The sequence below is a fragment of the Takifugu rubripes genome, chromosome 11, assembly GCF_901000725.2.
Source record: "Takifugu rubripes chromosome 11, fTakRub1.2, whole genome shotgun sequence".
Lineage (NCBI taxonomy): Eukaryota > Metazoa > Chordata > Actinopteri > Tetraodontiformes > Tetraodontidae > Takifugu > Takifugu rubripes.
The window spans coordinates 3,222,896-3,243,225 of NC_042295.1; the positions used below are offsets into that span (position 1 = coordinate 3,222,896).

Genomic DNA, 20,330 nt, shown 5'->3' on the forward strand with positions numbered 1-20,330 from the left:
AAGAAGCCAAAAGGGAAGTGAATGCAGAGGCAGCATAGAGAGGCGTAACTCCACTTAAAAGGGGGTTGAATCGCTGAGGAATGATTTGTTCTCTACCATCTGAAATGTATAGAATGCTCTCAACCTCCGCAGGGCTCTGCATTGTTGAAGCAATGTGATTCTTTTCTGCTGGCAACAAATGTGTCATAAAACCACAATGTCACAAATGATGGAAAAAGCACAGCCTGAAATATGAGCAAATTGGGACTCAGGATTCCTTAAAAACAATAGATTGACCCTCAAACCAAAAGGTTCCATCCATCCATCCATCCATCCATCCATCCATCATCCATCCATCCATCCATCCATCTTTTTAGCACTCTTGGCAGGTGTGATGAGGGACGCAGGCTCTAAACCCACTTTTACAGACTCGCTTTGATTTTATGGTCCTCTTTTTCCTTTGTGACCTCAACATGTTTCAGATTCAGATTCTTTTTAGTATCAATCATTTTTCTAGTTTGGCTTTTTACTGCAGCCCCTTGTTTTGATTTGTGATGCAATTTTGGACGCATCGTTTTACTGGTTCAATAATTTTCTTTAGTCATTAATGTCAGCGGGCTATTGAGCTATCTGCATGTATCTCCCATTGAATAAAACAAAATCAGTTAAAGAGAGAGAGTGTGTGGTGTAAAATTATTTGCCCCATCCCGATATCTTATTATTTGCATATCTGCACACTCAGATGTTTTAAATCATCACACATGTTTAAATAGAGTAGGTCTAAAATGTAGCTTCTAAATGATGATCTTTTAATTAAGGGAACTCCAAATCTATCTGACCGTTTGTGAAAAGGTAATTGCCCCTGAACCTAATAACTGGTTGTGCCACCCTCAGCAGCAGTAACTGCAATCAAGGGCTCGTATTAATGGAGAGAGAGTCTTTCTCATGACCACGGCGGAATTTTGGCCCACTCTTCTTTGCAGAATTGATTTAAATCAGTCACATTGAGGGGTTTTGAGTATGATCAGCCTGTTTAAAAAAACCTTTATTTTGTCTTTTTAAAGCCAATTAGAGGTGGACTTGCTGGTAGGTTTTGAGTTGTGCCTTTAAGCTTAAGATCACAAACTGATGGCTTTCATTTCTCTTTTGTGTTTTTTCATTAAACAGAATTAATGGTTCCATCAATCACAGCAAAACAGCCAAAACCATCACGATCTACTTTTGCCCGATACTGTGTTGCTTTTATGCCACATGCAACAGTATAAAAACCTTCCAAAATGTCTAACTTTCTCCAGTCCACAGAATATCGTTCCTAAAGTCCTGGGGCATCATCAAAGATGTTTTGGCAGATGTGAGATGAGCCTTTATGTTCTGTTGGGTCAGGAGAGGTTACTCTAAACGCTCCCATTGATGCCATTTTTGCCAAGTCTCTTTCTTATTGTTGATGCCTGAATACTGCCTTTAACTGAGACAGGTGTCGAGAAGTTGTTTCGAGTTCTTTTCTGGCTTCCTAAATGAGTTGTGGTTGCAGTCTTGAAGGTATTTCGGTACGCCGAATGCTCCTGGGAAGGTTTACCACTGTTCCCAGTTTGACGAAGCTTGAGACAGTACTGGTAAACCAATCACACTAAGCCTTGCATGGGTGCTGAGTTCAAAATACCTGAATATAAAATGATCATCCCTTCATTGTAGCTCTTCTTAAACAAGCACGCACAGAGAATCATTCAGCACATGCTAGCTATCCAACATGCAGCCGATCCACTTGAGCTGCACGTGTGCCCACACATATTCGCACACTTTACAGTGCTTATGGGCATGCAGTTGATTAGCAGTAACCCAGCTCAATAATATCTGCTCTAGATTTAGGTCACTATAATCTAGGACCCGTGCATGTGTGTAATAATGTTGCATTAAGCCTTTTGCTCAGCCTTCAGCTGTGTCTAAGCTTCCGATTTAAACACAGGATTCAGAGGATGCTCTCACAAATGCTATTATCTTATATAAATTAAGGAGTTTCATACATTTGATGGAGATTGTTGAACAGTGCTTTAAATACTCTTTTGCGTCCTTGTTTCTAGTATCGAATGTTCTCTTGAAGATTCGAGAGATTTACTGTGTTTTCGCTTCTCCTCCATCCTCCAGGAGAATGTGCCCCCCCACCACCCAGAGGGTGCCAGACCATTCAAAGCCCAACATCAGTCAGACTCGCTTTTTTTCCGCACTGGATGACCTCTGCTCTGGGCTAAGAAAATACCCAACCACACATATCACAGCATCTCTCATACCTGTAGAATCCATTTTCAAATATATCGGTTCTCACATTGTTTTTTGTTTTGGTTTCAGGAGTTAGATGCGAGCATCCACCGCAGATTAAACCAATGAAGCATCATTTTTCACAAGTTATTATAAGAAAATGACAATTGCACAATGAGACCCAGTCCTGCACACTTCCCACAAACTCAGAGTGAAACTACTGCAGTTTAACAGGAGCAGGCAGCACAAACCTCACAGCTAAAAACATGAGAATATGCAAAGCTGCAGGCTGAGTGGATGTTGGATTTTTCTGGCAACGGTGGGAACGAGCTACATATATGATGTTTAGGACAAGGGAATAGAGTTTCGCTTGGCACGGCTAAATATGAATCTGCTCCGACATCGAGATAAAAAAAAAAACAAACAGCATTTTATTTTGGTCCATGCTCCAGGTCTCTGTGGTTGCAGGGTGCATGCTCCGTTAAATTGGTTTCTGCAGTATCCTGAGAAGAACTCAGTTCACTGAGGCAGTAGCATTCAATTAAGAAGTGATATTGAGGGAATTGTGAAGGAAAACTTTGATGAATCTATGAGCCTCTGCCTCTTCTCATGCTTGTGCGCAGTTTAAGCAGCACAGTGCCAGATGAAAGGACTACTTGCCATAAAACTTTGGTGTGATCTTGAGCGCGAGCTTGTATAATGAGATTGTCTAAAAATTATCTCCCTGGGCTGGAAAAAGATAAACTGCTCTCCTGCTGGAATCAATTAAACTGAAAAAGATTAATACCATAAAACTACTTCAGTGGGATCTTCAAATGTTTATTTGTAAAGAAATACTTTCCAGGGCAAACGGTATCATAGTGAATAACCAAAGATTTTACCCTAGAATGGTTTTTTAACTCTTTTTCTGTGAGGTTTTCGCTGAAGTGCTGGTCAAGAACATTGAAATAATCACGTTTCGCCGCTGTGCAATAACGAGTAACGCCGATGATTAATCCCATTCATAGAGTCAAACACAATATCCTGTGGAGGGAGAAATTCTAAGCAATAATCCACAGATTTAAGTGAGTAGAGTAAGTGATCCATGGAGCAAAAGCTGCCATAACTTTTTTTTACCAGACCAACGTGGTTATTACAGGGATGTCAGGATTAGGAGCGATAATTAAACCAGAATGAACGCCTGCACTTCCGTGTGGTGACCGTGAATATTAGAAGAAGCTCTGAGCTCCCTCCAAACCACAGGCCATTAATTGAAGATGCAATAACTGAAGAAGACATAGTGGTTTGGCCCTTGTGATCCACAGATCCTCACAGCACAGTTAACAGAAGCAAATCCAGACAGTTTAACTCCCTTTCAAATGTGCAACCTGACCTCTCATATTATCGCACTACGGAAATTGTGTTGGCCAAATAATGAACTGTTGGTATAAAGAATAGCCCAACATGCTTTGATTAGCCATGGATCCTCTACAAAATCATCACAATAATAAGAATTTGACAAAAAAAACAACCTTTCACAATCTGGTTAATACCAATTTTACTGGTGCTATTCATTCCATTCAGTTCCACATTTGGACCCTCACCTGAGATTCCTCTTTGGAGCACTCTCAAGGCCCTTTACATCCCACTGTTAGAACTTTTCAGAACACAAATGAAGAGATAAAATCAAAGTGGCCTCCAAATGTGAACCAATTCCTTTCTTCACCTAAAGCCTCTTGCTGAGGGGTCACGCTGTCTGGTCACACATGCAGCTCCACAAATACTTTAATATGATGCAGAATGTCACGTATGAGATTAGCCAGGTCGGGGAGGCCGTCACAGGGCTGAGCTTGGCCTCCAGCACACACTGATGCTCAGCAGAAGGAAAGAGCCCGGAGCTTCTGAATGAGCCTGTACTCTTTTTGAGCTCTTTTTAAAGGATAGAATGAGCTTACATAACCGTTGAATGCATACCTATTAAAGAAGAGGGAAAAAGTCGGGAAGAAGGGGCTGTAAAAGATGTTTTTTCCTTTATTAATTGTGTCAACTGTTGTGCTGAGGGAGCTTCAGATAAATACATTATGATTATTTTATTCACATCAGTCATTTCAGAATGAATCACACGAGACGCTAAAAATATTTATCTTGAAACCATCTCCAGTGAAATCTTTTGTATTTGTGCACCGACAGAAGCGGGGAAAGTGTTCAGTGCACGTGCGGATGAGGAAGGTGGCTGGCATGATTTCGGCTTTGATGTACAGTAGCAGGTCCTGATTTACGTGTGCTCCCTCTTCATCATGCATCAGCATCCGCGTGACGGTCCTTTAATCACTGTGACATTGGGATATTTCTAAAATAGCATTCTGTTGAACAATAGAGTACAATTTTAATGGCCTAAAAAGATTCTCCGTATTTGAGGCATCCTCTGGGACGCCTCGTCTTCATTTACCTGGTTACCAGGCTGCAGAGAGGCTCTTGTCAGTGTGTTCACCACAAAACCGAGGCCTGACAGAGCTCTGAATGTGAAAGAGCTGCTGGATTTAATGCTGGTACAGCCAGCGACACACAGGCTGAATGCAAAAGCGAGTATGCGCCTCACACCCTCGACATGCGCCCGCCCACGTGAAGCCGAGCCAAGTGTCACTGAGGATTTACAGCCTGCAGCCAGGCCAAACTATAGGCAGCAGCCCATAAAGACAGATTCTACTTGTTCCTGGTAGTGAAAAGCACTGTGCTCACTGAGTTTTGTAAATAAATGGATATTTGAAGATGAATGTAGCGCCGCGTCATTAGACGTGGAGAGGACTTGGAGCGCTCAGCGACTGATCTCAGAGAAGAGAGTCAGACACTGCTCAGTCCCTGTAAAACAAATTTCAGCTGCAACAAAACTGGAGAAGACTGGATTCTTTTTGACTGGATAAAAGTCATTTATAACATTTCTGGTCCAATTACTTTTGGAAATCCATTTACAGACCATTTCTTTAAATCACAGGACTGAAAATGCAATGTAAATTCATCTCTGTCATATCTTGTGCTGGTCGCTCGTGACAACTGGCAGAAATAGGTTTCATCATCAAGTTTGGAACCAAAAGTAAATGCAGATAAACGTGTAGCACTAAGTGGTCTTGGCGAGGAAACGCCTTTGCTTTACTGATTGATCGTAATTATGGCTTTTTCTGGATGAGGAGCTGAAGCGAGCAGTGTGCAATTAACACAGACAGGATTGGACATCTGCACAAGCACACACAAACACACACACACACACACACACACGTTCTTGTCCCAGCTCCTAACTTTGACCGGTGGGTACGGAGGTTTAAAAAAGACAACAGCTCCCAATTAGGGAGAGACACTTTCTTTCTTTAGAGGAAGCTGAGAGGAAAAGCCTGGAAAGACAGGGGGTGCAGACAGGGGATGAGATGTTGGCAGAATGACTGTGGAAAACAACAGGAAGAGCCTGCAAAGTCTTATTAACTCGAGTCGAATGGTGAAAAATAATGTTTAATTCCAAAAAGGACCTGTGAAATACATCACAAACAGCAGATTCCACGGATGGAAAACGTATAGCTGAGAGCACAATGGTGTTTCCACCCACCTGGCCACACACACACACACACACACACACACACACACACACACACACACACATATATATTTAGGTATAATACTTGTGTAATAGTCAAAGTAGGATCATCTCTGTTTGTTTGATGTAATGAGGTGGAATAAGAAATGAGAATAATATTTTGGTATTAGGCCTCTGCTACCAGGATTAAGGGACTAAAACCACGGAGCATTAATGTTGAGAGAAGGACCCGAACCCAACAGGAGGTTGGGATGGAGGTTGAATGTGGAGCAAAGGAGGAAAGAGAGGAGGGAAGGAAACAAGATCTGGCTCCTCATCCAATAATGAAGAACGCTCAGGTCAGGTGACGCTGTCTTCACACCAACTGGGTGATAAGGTGACTTTCTGGCTGATACTGGTTACAGCTGGGGCAAATACACAATCGGGCGGTCAGCGGTCCATACACTAATTGGATATTGACATGCGACAATGCTGTTTCATCACAACATAGTCTCGATCAGTTGCTCATATTACACACGTGCACTTGAAGCAGCTGCATGTTAGATGGAAAAGCTGCCCTCAATTAGCTGGATCCTGGAGTAAAACGTGCACAGTGGTGGAGCGCCTTTCCCACAGGCCCTCCACATGTTTAGGCTTTGATGGAGCATCTTTTTACGCATGCGGGGTCGTCTCTCCGTGGTTTTCCTCCCTGGCATTTATCAATCTGTGCTCTGCATGGTGGATAAATGAGCTCTGAATCTAAGACGGGATGAAGCTGTGGATCCTGCAATGCCGCACCAAAATCAATAGAGTTCCCTGCGATAGAAGAGTTGGCTTGAAAGGGTTGAGAAAAGTCCAGGTTTAGGATGATGACATGCTAGCACACCACTCGTTTCACTGGTAATAACCACATTCTGTGGAGAGATCAGCCCCCGCCCACCTCCTTTTTTTTTTTTTCTTTTTTACAAACACTGCTTGGTCACATGTGGATTGATAACTTGGAGAATGTTTTGGAGATGATTAACTGCTGACATTTGTCTCACAGAGTTGAGAGAAAGGACGAGAATCAGCGTTGGGAGTTTTGGCCGAATGCCTCCTTCAAAGGACACAGGAGTTTATTGCAAAGCATTCTGCTTTGATCTGCTTGTCTGCTGGTCTGAAGATGCGTTGAATGTCAGGCATTTTTGCCATAAATAGCACTGACCCCCATCTGGAGCAAGCAGACAGACGATGAGGTCCAAATAAACGACCAGGAGGAACCTCGGCTTGGAGCTTCAGCACATCTCCCACCTCATGTCTGGCATGACCGGCTCATTTGTAAATGAAGGATGAACAAATGAACGTTTCCACGGTTTTACGAAGGGATTCAAACAATGAGGATTTGCTTCCCCTTCTCACTTTCTTGCTCAGATTTCTTCCTTGACACGTGTGTGATGAACGTTGGCACCAGATATTTTCAGAGGGGAAGAAAAAAAGGAAGGAGTTGCGTTCATCACAGTCAATCAACCGTGACATTAATGACAGCAACCCGTTGTGAATGATAATGGGAAGAAGTTTATAACCTTAATTAAAATATCAATATTCTAAAAAAAAAACCCATATGCATTTCTTAGTGTTCTGATTCAGGTACATGATCATTATTTCATCTCTCACTTCCCCACTGTGCTCAACATTATCATCAGCTCCGCTGACGCCATAGGAGTTTCAGAAAGTTTCGGCTTGTTTCTCACAATCTTTTTCGTTTATTAGACTCTGCATTGACACATGTTACTGACACAGTATCAAATAATTAAACACAGCACAATTGCTGCTCATCTAGTTTAAAAAACCTTTGAACATCCACATCCTTAGTTAGCTTGAAGGCTAATAAATAAAGGATCACGGTGAATCTACAGCAGCAAAGATCTTGGAGGGGGGGCAAAGTTGTCGGTCTGCGTGTGAACGCCTGCTGTGTGCCGTCATGCTGAAAAGGTTTCCTCTTATTGAGTCTTTTCGCAGTGTGTCTGGGAATGACACGAACGGTGCAACGGGCCATAGCCGCGGCTGTAGGTACAAGAGCAGAGCAGCTTTGGGCGGGGGGAAAACACGGAATTCTCGGAAATACATAGTGGACCGATATATTGAAATATTCAGACTTGGGTGAGACGATTCTGGGAAATTTAATTTAGCCTTTATTTAAGCAGGTTAATTCCATTGACATTTACCGCTTTAAACAGGCCAGAGTGTCGCGAGCATCTGGTGCGTTTTTGCTCAGGTGAAAAGCTCTCGACAGCAGTTTTTCATTTGAAAGCTCTGCCAACATCGGGTGAATTTGAAGAGAATGAAACAGAAGTCTATAGTTCACTTAAATATTAGTGCGCAGAGAATAATGATTTCATTTCTTCTTCTTTGTTTTTGTATGCGGGGTAGAGCGTAATCGTGTCCCGATGAGGCTGTGTTCAAACACAAACCTGCTTCCTAAAACTGGCTTTTCGGTGACCTTGTACTCAGACTGTCCACGTTGGGATTAGAGGGTCTGCGTTCGGTCAGACAAATGCCCGCCGACGCCTCCCCGGTTGCTACTTAGCAATAAGGTTTGGGTGGAGATGTAAAAGCATCATGTCTAAGGGTGTACTTAACACCGATGCTGATGAAATCTGCCCCCCCAGGCCTCTAAAAGGTTTACCTCACTTTCGTATCGTCTAATAAATGCATGCCAGCACTTCTGCTGATGCCGTTTAAGTGCTAATAATGAATCCAATGGGGCTTAAGTGTCAACGGAGGTCAGACTGGGCAATTCACCAGCCCAAAGGTGCTATAAAACTGCAGGGGATCAGTGGAGCAATAATAAAATCCCTTTATGTAGAGGTTCTCATGTCACCAGACTTTCTTTCACCTTCTTTTCTTCCCCCCATCTTGTGTTTAATGTCACTTATGAGCTGCTCTTTTTGCTCCAAGTCACAGCACCAATCTGTTGCTAGGTAACCTCGGTAATTCGCCCATTATCTCTGTTCTTTCAGTGTTTACCGGTTTCAGCCGTTTTCGCTGTTGTCCAAACTTAGCGGAAACATTTCACTGCCATCCAATTGGGAAATATATCCGAAGCTGTGAACTCTGCTCCGCATTTGATGTGTTTTTTTCACAACTTTAATTTCACTTTCATGTTCACGCACATTGATTTTTTATTTGGTCCTCCCATTCCTCTGTGCTGACCGGCCCCACTGACCCATACGCTCTGCACTACTGTAATTCTCTCCTTTCCCCGACCAGCAGGAGGACCCCCCCACCCTCCCATGACAACCTGGTCCTGCTCAAGGGTTCTTGCTGTTAAAATCAAGCTCTTCCTGCCACTGTTGCTTCTTCAGGGGTCAGGCTCTGGATTTTTGTAAACTCCTGAAGACAACCTTCCCTGTATAAATAAATGAACTAAATTACATTGACGAGAAACAAAAATTTACATTTCCGGAACGAATCATACGAGGGGAGAACCTGAACATCCTGCAGATGAATATTTGTTTCTCCTCAGATCATCGCCGCGGTCCAGTTCCGCATGTGTCAGTGGGTCAGTAAGCGGGTTTTTGGAAGAGATGCAGTATTAAACAATGAGCGAGCTCGGCCAGGACTCGACGTACCGCAGGCCTCTAATCTGCTTAAAAACCAAAGAGATTTACGGCTGCATGCAGCCACCACAGCTCAGTGTCACATATTTCTGCTCCAGTCTAACTCATTTAACCTGTTTCCATAGCTGAACCGACACCGGCGCAGTCTGTTTTTAAGCCTTTACACAAGCTGCATGCTGCTGAAATAATGATGCCGAAGATAGACGTCGCTCCGGAGAGTTTGCCTTTTGTGCCGCGCTGATTTCATAATCACTGTGGTGTAATGGCAACAGCGCTAAACCGCTGGAAGATGGCAGCTTCACTGTGACAATAAAGCCTGAGTAAACAGAACGCATGGTACACTGAGGTGAGGAGGATCAGGGCTTCTGTCGTTATATAAAAGTCGAATTAGCCCGAGTGAGCAGTTGTTATGCAATTCCTTTGGCTAATGTTAGCCGTGTTAACCACGCACAGGTCAGACATTGCAGACTGTCAGGTTTTTTCCTGAATAGGATTATTTCTTCTGCTGAACTTGAGTTCTTACTAAATGGCACTTATACTTTTTGTGCCATTTTTTCTCAAAACTAGAGACCATAATGCTGAACTCTGGGGTGCAATAACACCCTTACACTGACTGATGTACGTCAGCTCAGAGACGGTGATTTTACTGCTGATGCCACAGGCTGTGAGAAATTGCTTAGTACTTTAAACATGCACTTAGAAGCAGTCCAACAAAAAGCCTGCCTGTAAAAGGGAATGGAGGGAAATTGTGAGTAGGAGGTCGCATTGCTTTGAGATTAAAAATAAAAAACGTCGGCTGGGCGTTCCGTGCTTTTTGCAGAAAGAACATGGAATTGACGGAATGAACAACTCCTCGTTTGTCGGTATGTTCCCCCTGACCAGAAAGTGTTTCACTCTGGTCGGGGCTCTTAAAGAAGTCACAGTCGATCTTCTGAACTGCAGTGGATTGTTTTTGATAAAACCACTTCACACGTTCTCTGCAGGCCATTACGCTGGTTCCGCTGTTCACAATTGAAGGCTGCTGGAACTTGTGAAGTCTTAGAAGCATCTTCAACAAAGCTTTCAGACTCCAGAAAGTTGGTAGAATATCAACCGGACCCCGAGGTGCCCTCGGGGCCCAAAGTCCCCAAAAGGGACGAGATGATAAGGTCCCAACCGGCGTTTAGTCCGTTCCCCCACTGAAGCATCAGGAGCAAAAATGAAATTGATTGGAAAAATCCTGCAACAGCCCAGCCTGGAACAGAAGGGATTATTGTGCTGATTGTACTAATACTCTGTCCCACTCCGCCTTTCCCCTCTAATTCCACCCATCATAGCCCACCCCCTCCCCATCTGCTCCTGTGTGTTCTCTCCGTCGGAGCCACCGTTCCCCGGCTTCTGGTGCTCCGACTAGAAGCTCACTCCGCAGACGGGTTGAACCTTTGCTCTTTGTCACAGCTAACGATTTAGCACCAGCAGCAGCGAGAATCAAAAAGCGATGGAGGGATGAACGACACCTACAGAGGATCTAAACTCTGATCTGAGTTGGACAGAGAAATCCTCCGGCCCCTCGGGAGCCAAACAGCCTAAATTATGTTGCACCGCTGAACTCGGTCCGGATATACAACGATTGATCTGTTTATCCTCCATTTTCTTGGTCTTTCTTTTCCCTGGTCTTCTCGCTATAATCACCTGTGTCCGGTTACTCTGGTTTTTCTGGCCGTGAGACTGAATATCTACTGCATCATAAATGGATGCGACAGGAGGGAACTTTTCATGGAGAACACTGCTGGGAAACATTTCCCCGTGTTTTAAAAAGATCGTTTTAAAATGTAATAGTCATTAACCAATTCGTCACCATGAAATGTGTGAGAAATGTTGAAGATAATATCCTCAGCAGAAACAACCTATCATATATCATGGAAAAAAGTAACAAAGTAACACGGCCAGAAATATCTATTCCTGTGTTAACAGCACATTTTTATGCCAAACTTTTTTTTTTTAAATGATTTGTAAAGGTTTGGGGGACACTGGTACTGACACACACACACACACACACACACACACACACACACACACACACACACACACACACATACAGAAGATGTTTTTAAAAAGTGTTAAATTAAACAAATGACTGTGAAACACACGCAGAGGTCACTGTCGTGTGAAATCATTACGAGCTACTCGTGTAATCATAAAAACCTCTTGTGTGAAACACCCACAGTCACTCTTGAACACCATGGCGACAGTTCCAGAGAGAGAAATCATTTATTTTCTCTGTCTACAACTTATGTGCATTGTCAAGTCATTTAATTAACTGAACATAATGAGCGCATATTAAACTATCCGCTAACCCTAACTTCATTAATGCTAATCCTCACAGTTTTGGACAACATGGTGTTCTAAATGTCCAGTTCACCTTGATTTATTGGGAAAAACGCTATGTGATGACAATATGCAGTCAGTATATGTCAGTATATGTGTGCGGCGCTGAGGTATGCTGTCTGAAAACAACATGTGAGCAACAACAACTGTTCAAATGGCTCTCTCTCCCTTTAAAACATAAAGCCACAGCACTACAAAGAGCGCTATGGAGCAGCCATAATGGGAGAGTATAAAGTTACCACGGCATCAAACATCGGCACAGTTTGATACTTTGAATCAAATACTGGCAGACAGGACGCGTGAGGGGAATAGGAAACAAAGCCAGCTTCCAGAAATGAGGAGGAACGATCAAATATGGACAAAGGTCACTCGATGTTGGGTCTCACATTACTAAAAGTCCTAAAACGATGAGTCTCTGGGCTAAAAAAAGAAGATGCAAGTCATCAGCTGCAGTCTGTAGTAACCATGAGTTTATGGTTATTAAACCAGGATTGCCCATGTACATGCGGAGAATCCCACACAAACTGTATTTCATCTGAAAGCTAAGCTTGCTTCACCTGCTTCAGAGTGCAGCTCATGACAGGTAAAACAGATCAGTTACTTTCTAACGGCATCGTTCTTCTAAGGCCTTATTGTGCGTGATATTCTTTAGGTGGCAGGGCTCAGAGTTCAGTAGTTGAAATTTTAATAATGCAAATGAAAACAAGTGAAATCACATGGAGTGGGGCTTTAATTAGGCAAAAATTGTTTCTCAGTGCTTAAGCCTCTAGCAGCTTTCCCATATATAATATTTAGCTGACTCTGCCTCAAATTAAAGGCTGACTTCTGGCCAACACCTTTCCCCCCCCCCCCCAGGATCCTCGGAGGCAGAGCACCAGTGCAGAATCATCCTCCCTGAAAGCAGCGCGCCAGCCACAATTTATTGTCAAAGCGCAGATAATGACCAGAGGAGACCAATCACGCAGGCTGCGTCATTAGAGCTCTAATATGCAATTGTCAATTATCTGGGTTTTGCCTGACAACGCTGCCTTCCTTGGGGCCACTGTAAAGGCAGAGAATCCCGAAAAAGCAATTACAAAAGTATGGTGAAACTGAAACGCTTTAAAGAAACACTGAGAAACTTTGAATTCTCCATGAAGCGTGATCCAAATTGAAAAGCACTAAATTGTTTCGCGCAGGTACATTACGCTGGATGGCATGCTGGTGTTCGCCAGCCTTTTTTTTTTTTTTACAGAAACAGCCTTTTTCAGTCACGTTTTGAGGCTCATCACAGCACGGAAGCTGCACAAAGTTACTGAAGATTCACACAATGGGCTGGTTTCTATTCCGGTTGTGGATCTCAGTGTCGCCTTTGTTACAGTTGATCACCATCCTTCTACAAAGACTGGAGCGTGTCCCTGGGATCCAAGGCGCAGCTCCAGGCTGGCTTACATCATATTTATCAGACAGACTCCGGTTTGTTCATATTCCAAATGCTTTCTATACATAAAGTAGGGTAATTATGGCGTTCCCCAAGGGTCTATACATGGACCAATCCTTTTTTACATGTTTCTCTCAAAACAATGGGCGCAATCATCAGAATAAGCTAAGTAATTCTTTTAAAAACCTCCAATTGATTTGGAATGCTGCATGTGGGGTTTTGACGCAAATTAACGAGAAATGTCCAATTACTCCCATGCTGGCTTTTGTTCATTGGCTGCCTATAAAGCCTAGAAGAGCCTGAAAAAACACTTTTCCTGACCAACAAGGTCCTTAGAGACTGAGGTCTGTTATATGGGCTGATAGCGCTGTATTCCTGGTTTGGGAGTTCTCGCAGCTTGTTTTGGACACATCAACGAGGTAAAACGTTCCTCTTCTGCTGATTAGAGAACTACCGCATGGATGGTGAGAAACTCAGAGTTATTACAGAAAAGCGGAAATGTTATCTGGACAGACTTGGACAGGTTTAAGGAACAGTTGGCTGAAGAGGAAAAATGTGTACAACCCTGCAAAACGCACATAAAGACACATTATTACATTGAAGATTTATCCCAATTCAAAAGAACCTCAGAAACTTCTTCTGTAGAGAGTAGCATACTGACAACACAGGCATTGGGATATGAACACATTAATGCAAATACAAAAGCAAGGCACCAAAACACATATTCTGTACACACACCAGCCACTCAGTAATCTGATGGAGGAGGGCTCAAGGCTGAAAATCTTCCTCTTTGAAAAGTTTTATCATTAGTAATTCTGTAGCCACAACCTTTATTCCAGTCATCTTCCCTTTACATCCTCTTAGCTAAACTGCTACATACCATAATTGTGCGCAGTATGCCTCTTTCTGCCATTTTCCTTACACATAAAGTTAATCCCAAATATGCTGCACGGACATGTTTGGATTATATTGACAGAGGAAATTTACAAAGGAGTGTCGTGGAATTAAAAAAGCTGCACAGCGCTTCTTTGCTAGCATTTGTTATTGATGCTACGACACCAGTCCCATATGTGGCCTCACATGACGCAACCAACCGCGGTAAATAACAGAACACGGGCTATTTTTTTTTACCACTTTGGGTTAATCCTGCTCTGCGTCAAAAGAATAATCTCCATCAGATTAACCTCTCGCTGGCCTGTTTAGGTTAACGGCCTCCAGGGTTAATCTCATGCTTGCTTAAAGAAGTCCTGCAAGAGTTCCAGTCGGAACCTCCTGGAAACCAAAACATCAATGTGGGTGGTTGAAGGAGCCACAACATTCATCCGCTGCTCATCTGGAATTAAAATGTGTTTCCACTCACGGAGCATCGCAGCAGGAAGCTTGGACCCGATGAGGCTTGGTGCAACTAAGATCTCTGTGTTTTTTAGGCGGGGGGTAGTTTTATGGTTCGGATCCAGCAGGTGCCGTACTCAGGCACTTTATTATTATCGTTAAAAATCAGGTTCATCTTGTTTATGACATCTGTAAATGACCTCACATGGTGGAGTTTCATCAAGATTCATTCCATAAAAGCTCTGGCGCGGGAAAAGACTCACACCTGGAGTCACTAAGAGTGTTTTCACGCACACGAGGGAACACTTTACATAAATATTACATAACAGCTCAACTAGAATGGGCCCAGAGTATGTAGCCAGACCAGAACCCCCAGTTAGCTGGGTTGTGAGCATGCGAGCGAACATGTGTATGGTGCATGTGATCTGCATACGTGCTGCATTTTTGCCTATACGTCCGCATGCCTTCAGAAAAAGGACTCCAGTTACTGGGCCAGTCACAAGAGTCTCTGATATCATGGTAATTACTGTCTTATATCCACAAGTCCCACTATTCCTCTGACACGTGCGTTGTGAGTCAGATAGGCACTACAAATGCACATATATGCCCTTTGCTTTGTGCCCTGGTAAAAAATTCATTTCCACTCTTGTTCCATCAGGTTGAGTGCTCCAAAGCCGTGGTTGTGGCTCCGTGCGGCTGCACTCTCCTCTATGTGGCGTGGGTTTACAGCCGCAGCCTCCCTTCCCTTATTATGCCCTCGGGTCAACAATATCCCCTCAGCTTCCACGAAAAAAAAAAAAAAAAAACAGATTCTGGAATCAGAAACACTATGTAGTTCCACAAATTACCTCAGACAGCCTCCCGCCCGGCTCAGGGTTCACACTTCCCCCCTTCTATATCCAATTTGTCAGACAGGAAGTGTTTGTAAAAGATGTTTTTAATGGAGTCGCAGGAGTGTGACTGATCATAAATCAGGCTGATCATCAAGAGCAACACTTGCAACGCCATGACATAACAGCCCAGGAGCTGTGTTTTCCTGGAAGGGCGGATCTAATCTGGATCTGGATCTGGATACAACCAGGCTGAATGAATGGCTGAATATAGTAGAGACACAGGCCGGTCAATTGGATTTTGAAGGTGAAACAAATGCCTCAGACAGTAACTAAGTCAATGCACTAATTTGATCAGCACCTGAATGGATGGTACCTGGCTGCAGGAAGGAATCAATTAATGGGGTTTATTTACTTTCTGCGTGTGTGTGTGAGGTGGTGGTAAATCTGTTTATCCAGTGTATCTAAGGCTCAGGTGGTACAGCCGGTTTCCGAGTGTTTGGAAGGTCAACGGTTTTGTATTTGTGTCAAAGTGTATTTAAGCAGGGCAGCGAAGGCCAGGTGTGCCGCGGGAACGCTGTCCTGATCAGCAGGCGTCGCCCTGGCAGGACCACCAGCTGGAATACCTTCAGCCACACCATATTCCGGGTGGTTGTAAATCTATTAAATGTTTCTTTTTCTTTTTTTTTTGGTGTATAAAGGATTTAGATTTGTGCCAATAGATATTGATTGTAGAAGCCAACCTTCAACTTTTAATCTCTGGTTTTAAGGTATTTTTTCCAGTCTTTCTTTGCTTGGCATTTTTGAACCCTGCGCTTTTACTTTAAAACACGTCAGACATCATAATCAGAATTATTGCCTGTGATTACTACTTGCCAGATAACTGAAAAGCAACACAGCGGCGCCGATCCAACGAATGTAACTGAAACATGTTGATGATGGCTAATCAAAGCTTTTAAAACTGAAATCTGGGTTTAACTGTTCGCTTATAATTGACTCCAACTACACTAAAGTCTGTAATGGAATCTACTGTGGCTACTAGGTGAGATCATATATGTTCCATCAAAGTGAATTAAACAGTTTTAAAGCAGTATTTTAAATTCACATTATATAATATACTGGAAATTAATCAATGAAAATAAACAATATCTACGAATCCTCCTCACCTGTCAGTGCTGTTTATGTATCCATACATTAAACTATACGGGCCAAGATAGCGCTTTCCATCCTCATTTTCAAACCTATATTAGATTTTATAGGATTCAACAGATTCCAAGTGAGGTTGAAATCACTTTGCTGGACTTCACGTGAGATTAAGCACTTTGTTTACCCAAACCCACCAAATCGAAATCTCTTTGCGCTTCTGACCTACAACAAACGCCTGTCCCCGGTCACGCGGTCGCCGACATCTGCCCAGCCGGATCAGCTGACTGATGCTGCTGATGCCCAAGAACTGATCCAGAAGCGGCGGGAGACGCACCGGCTCCCTCCCCAGGCGCATCCTTGCAGCGAACCAGGAGCTTCCCGGCTCTGTCTTCGCACCAACAACCCAAAGCGCTCTAATGGACTAATGGAGGGGGTGTTGGGAGCGCGGTAACACAGTCCTGCACTGTCTGGAACGCACGGACAACTTGTGTGTGTCGGTGTGAAGTTTGCAGAGAGCACAGATCCTCCTCCAGGAGTTGCTGAAAGGAGCGCGTGTGGCGCTGCTGCCGCCCAGAACGTAAGGAGACTTACCTGATGACGGCCGTGTCTCCCTGGCGGATGGTGATGTTGTCAGTGGTGCGCTGCATATCCACGCTCCGGACGGGGAATCCTGTGGGCAGAAGACAGAGCAGTCTGAAAAAAGAAGCCTGCAGCTGCCTCCAGCACGATCTGCGTCCGAGCAGCATCTTTAAAGCGAACAGGAGCGCGTCTCGGTTATAGATCCAGAAGTAGTGAAGCTGTCCACGGGGGGAGGAGGAGATGAGATCAAGTCCAGGTCGGTCCTGAAGCTGCTGCCTCCGCTCCGCTCCGCTCCACTACTCCACTGCTGCGCGCACGGAGAGATGGAACCAAGCTGGAACTCTCTCTCTCCCACCCTCTCTTCCTCCCCTCCCACCATCTCTCCTCTCTGTCGCTCTCCCCACAGATTATCCAGTCGGCTGGATGAGACGCTCTCCCATGGTTGTCAGGACAACAGCACCACCTGAGGTCGTTGACAGCGAGACGCAACTAAGACTAATTCAAATATCTCACATGGTCTCACGCAGAGTTCATCATTAAAAAAAATAAAAATAAACACAACTGCTTATTACATAAAGAACTGATTTGCTATAAAATAATTAGGGTTATAATTGCTGGTATTATGGACTCTACTTCCATTTTTTAACAATTACAGCTCCATTTACCCTCAAATTAAATCAAACAAAGGTAATTCATTTTACAAATTGGATTTGAATCTGGTGCAAATTAGTTATTTTCTTGAGTATCAAGCAGATCTGTGAGTCACTGCCACCAGTTTATACAGCGATTCCATTTGAAGATGATCTGGATGAAACGAAGCTAAAAGCGTCTCTGTGAATCCTCAAAGGTGTTTTCAGAACTGATGATGAACAGCCTCCAGAGTGAGACCTCCTGTATGACACCTCAACAATCATCAATTCGCAGTCTCACCTTGACGACGTTCAGTCGATGTAAAACGCCTGTTAGATTAAACGTATTTGTGTTTGGGCTTATGACAAACGACATTTGCCTGCAGTTTTATCTCCAAAACAGATTCACAACAAAACAAGCGGATGATAAACAGCGTGAAATGGAGGAGGAACACATGCGTCTGTGATCCGAGGCTGATCTTCCCAGTGAAGTGATTTTGTAACATTCGGCATCAATTATCCAGATTCTGCTGATTCTGACCATGTTGTTGTTGTTTTTCCTTTTCAGAGCAGCAAATAAAGGAAGCGTTAACGTCCAGCTGACCGTGAACAGGAGGAAGTGTTGAGGAACATAATCAGGCATAATAGCCTCCAGGTTGCTGCTGCCAAATAACATCGGCCCACAAATATCTGCTCTCCCAAAATGCACAATGAAAGCAAACTGCACATTTACCTTATCTCTCTCCCTCTTTTCCCATAGAGAGAGAGAGAGAACATGTAGAAGGGGGGAGCGTTTAAGACCTGGTTTGTTTTGGTTCTCCACAAAAACAACCTCCGATTTTAGACACTTCCACATCGTTTTACGGTTTAAAATCTTAATCCTTCACATAACTCCTGTCAGTTGCGATTGTGTCTCTTTGTAATTCATTAATAATTTAGAAAGGAGACAGAAAGAAGCATTGTCTGCCCTCTACGCACAGGATGAATATTGCAGCAGTAACAAAAAGAAGAACCCCCCCCTTGCCCCAGAATCTCACTGAACTGGTTTGGTCCTGCTTTTCCTCAGAACCAGTTTTATAGCTACTGTCTGTCACCGACTCTGCCTACTATGAACGGTGGCTACAGAAGAAGAAATCATTCAGATGTAGCTCACAGAATTAGAATCAGTCCATTCGTCATGACAATGGTAAAAATGTGCTGCTATAATAGAATATTTGCTGTAGTTGGTGATGGATGGCTCTGGAAACGTTATATAAAACACAACTGCTGCTGCCTCTGGGCCTTTGTCACGTTTGTTTATGGAGGACCATTAATAGCTGTTAAAATGCAACTTTAGGCTTCGAGGATGTGATGAGGCGTTAACGTCGGGCAGGACCGCCACAGATGTGTTCTGCTGTACCGCAGCATCAGAATAATCTTAGGTAGGAGGGCACCCAGGAATGCGGGAGGCAAAGGTTTGTTAGCATTAGAAATGAATGCATTTAGCATCCAGGCTCACTGCATTTATCCAGACTCCAGATATTAAAGTTTTGAGTGGTTATACCTGCTGAGTTTAGCCTATTTTAAACACATGATGTCTCAATCTAGAGACGATGCTTGTTTTTCAGGCTTATAGTCACAAATGCGATGTAAAACCGCCACACACGACTTTTATATGATGAGTCCAGTGCAAATGATCAATGGAGACCAAGAAAACAGTAATCTCAAGAGCGGAGGATCATCATTAACCCTAAAATGCCATTTCATTTCAAATCAGTTCCATTCTAAAGTCATTTTAGACAGCTTTTGTAATCACATTGACAGTATTTTAAGCTGTTGTAGCTGTTGTGAAGAGTAATTGTAGGTTATTTTGGTCACTTTTACATTATGTCTGCGGAGGAACAGAAGGATGGAGACTGAGGAAAAAAGAGTGAGGAGGAAATAAAGATGAATTCTAGCAGTTATTAGTTGTTTATCATCTATTCTATTGCATTTTTAAAAACAATTCTAATTTAACTGTGAACTTACAAATGCTGCCAAAGTATAAAATATGCTAATGTGTAACATCACATAAAACATAATGATATTTTATTTTATTTTGGGTGGCTTGTGATACGTGAGTGTGTGTGTGTGTCCACACGTGCGTGCGTGCCCAGGGGAAAAGCATCGGCCCAAGCAAAAAGGAGCCAGAGATTATTGCCGGTCCATGAAAATTGGAGCGCTAGCATAATTTTCATTGGCATTCTCATCACATCTTCAGTCTTGAAGATGCATTATATGCAGGAAAATTATCCGTAGCAACACACTCAGCAACAACATGACAACATAATGCTCCCTGGCCAGCAGCTTTGGTCTGATCCATCTATTCCTCTGTCAGCAGAAACATGAAATAACAGCAAACCTAGTTCTGAAAGTAAAAATAACTTAGAGCACTTAGAGGCTGATGTACAGCGGCCTAGAGAGCTCAGTCCTCTGCATCTGATGACAACACCCGCAGAGACAAAAACCGCAGCGAAGGAACAGATTTATCAGCAGGCACCCAAAGGAAAAAGCAGCACAATTAATGGAGATAACAGCAGCTATCCATGTGTTTGGCAGGCAGTCATGCTAAAGTACCCTTGAAAGCATATGTTTCCAGGTGCACATGTAAGAGTACAGACCTTACTGTACAATTCA

The 20,330-nt window shown here is 43.4% G+C and overlaps 1 protein-coding gene across 3 annotated transcripts in view; it reads right to left on the reverse strand.

Moving 5' to 3' along the window:
* lsamp (limbic system associated membrane protein) overlaps nt 1–20,330 on the reverse strand; it is a 273,355-nt gene that overhangs the window by 99,642 nt on the left and 153,383 nt on the right. Inside the window, exon 2 of one of the 3 annotated variants that reach the window (XM_029843723.1) lies at nt 17,059–17,137. In XM_029843723.1, coding sequence (XP_029699583.1) covers nt 17,059–17,137 — 79 coding nt within the window. Of the gene's footprint in view, nt 1–17,058; nt 17,370–20,330 lie in introns of those variants that run through there. The other 2 variants (XM_029843722.1, XM_029843724.1) reach the window with 2 other exon arrangements.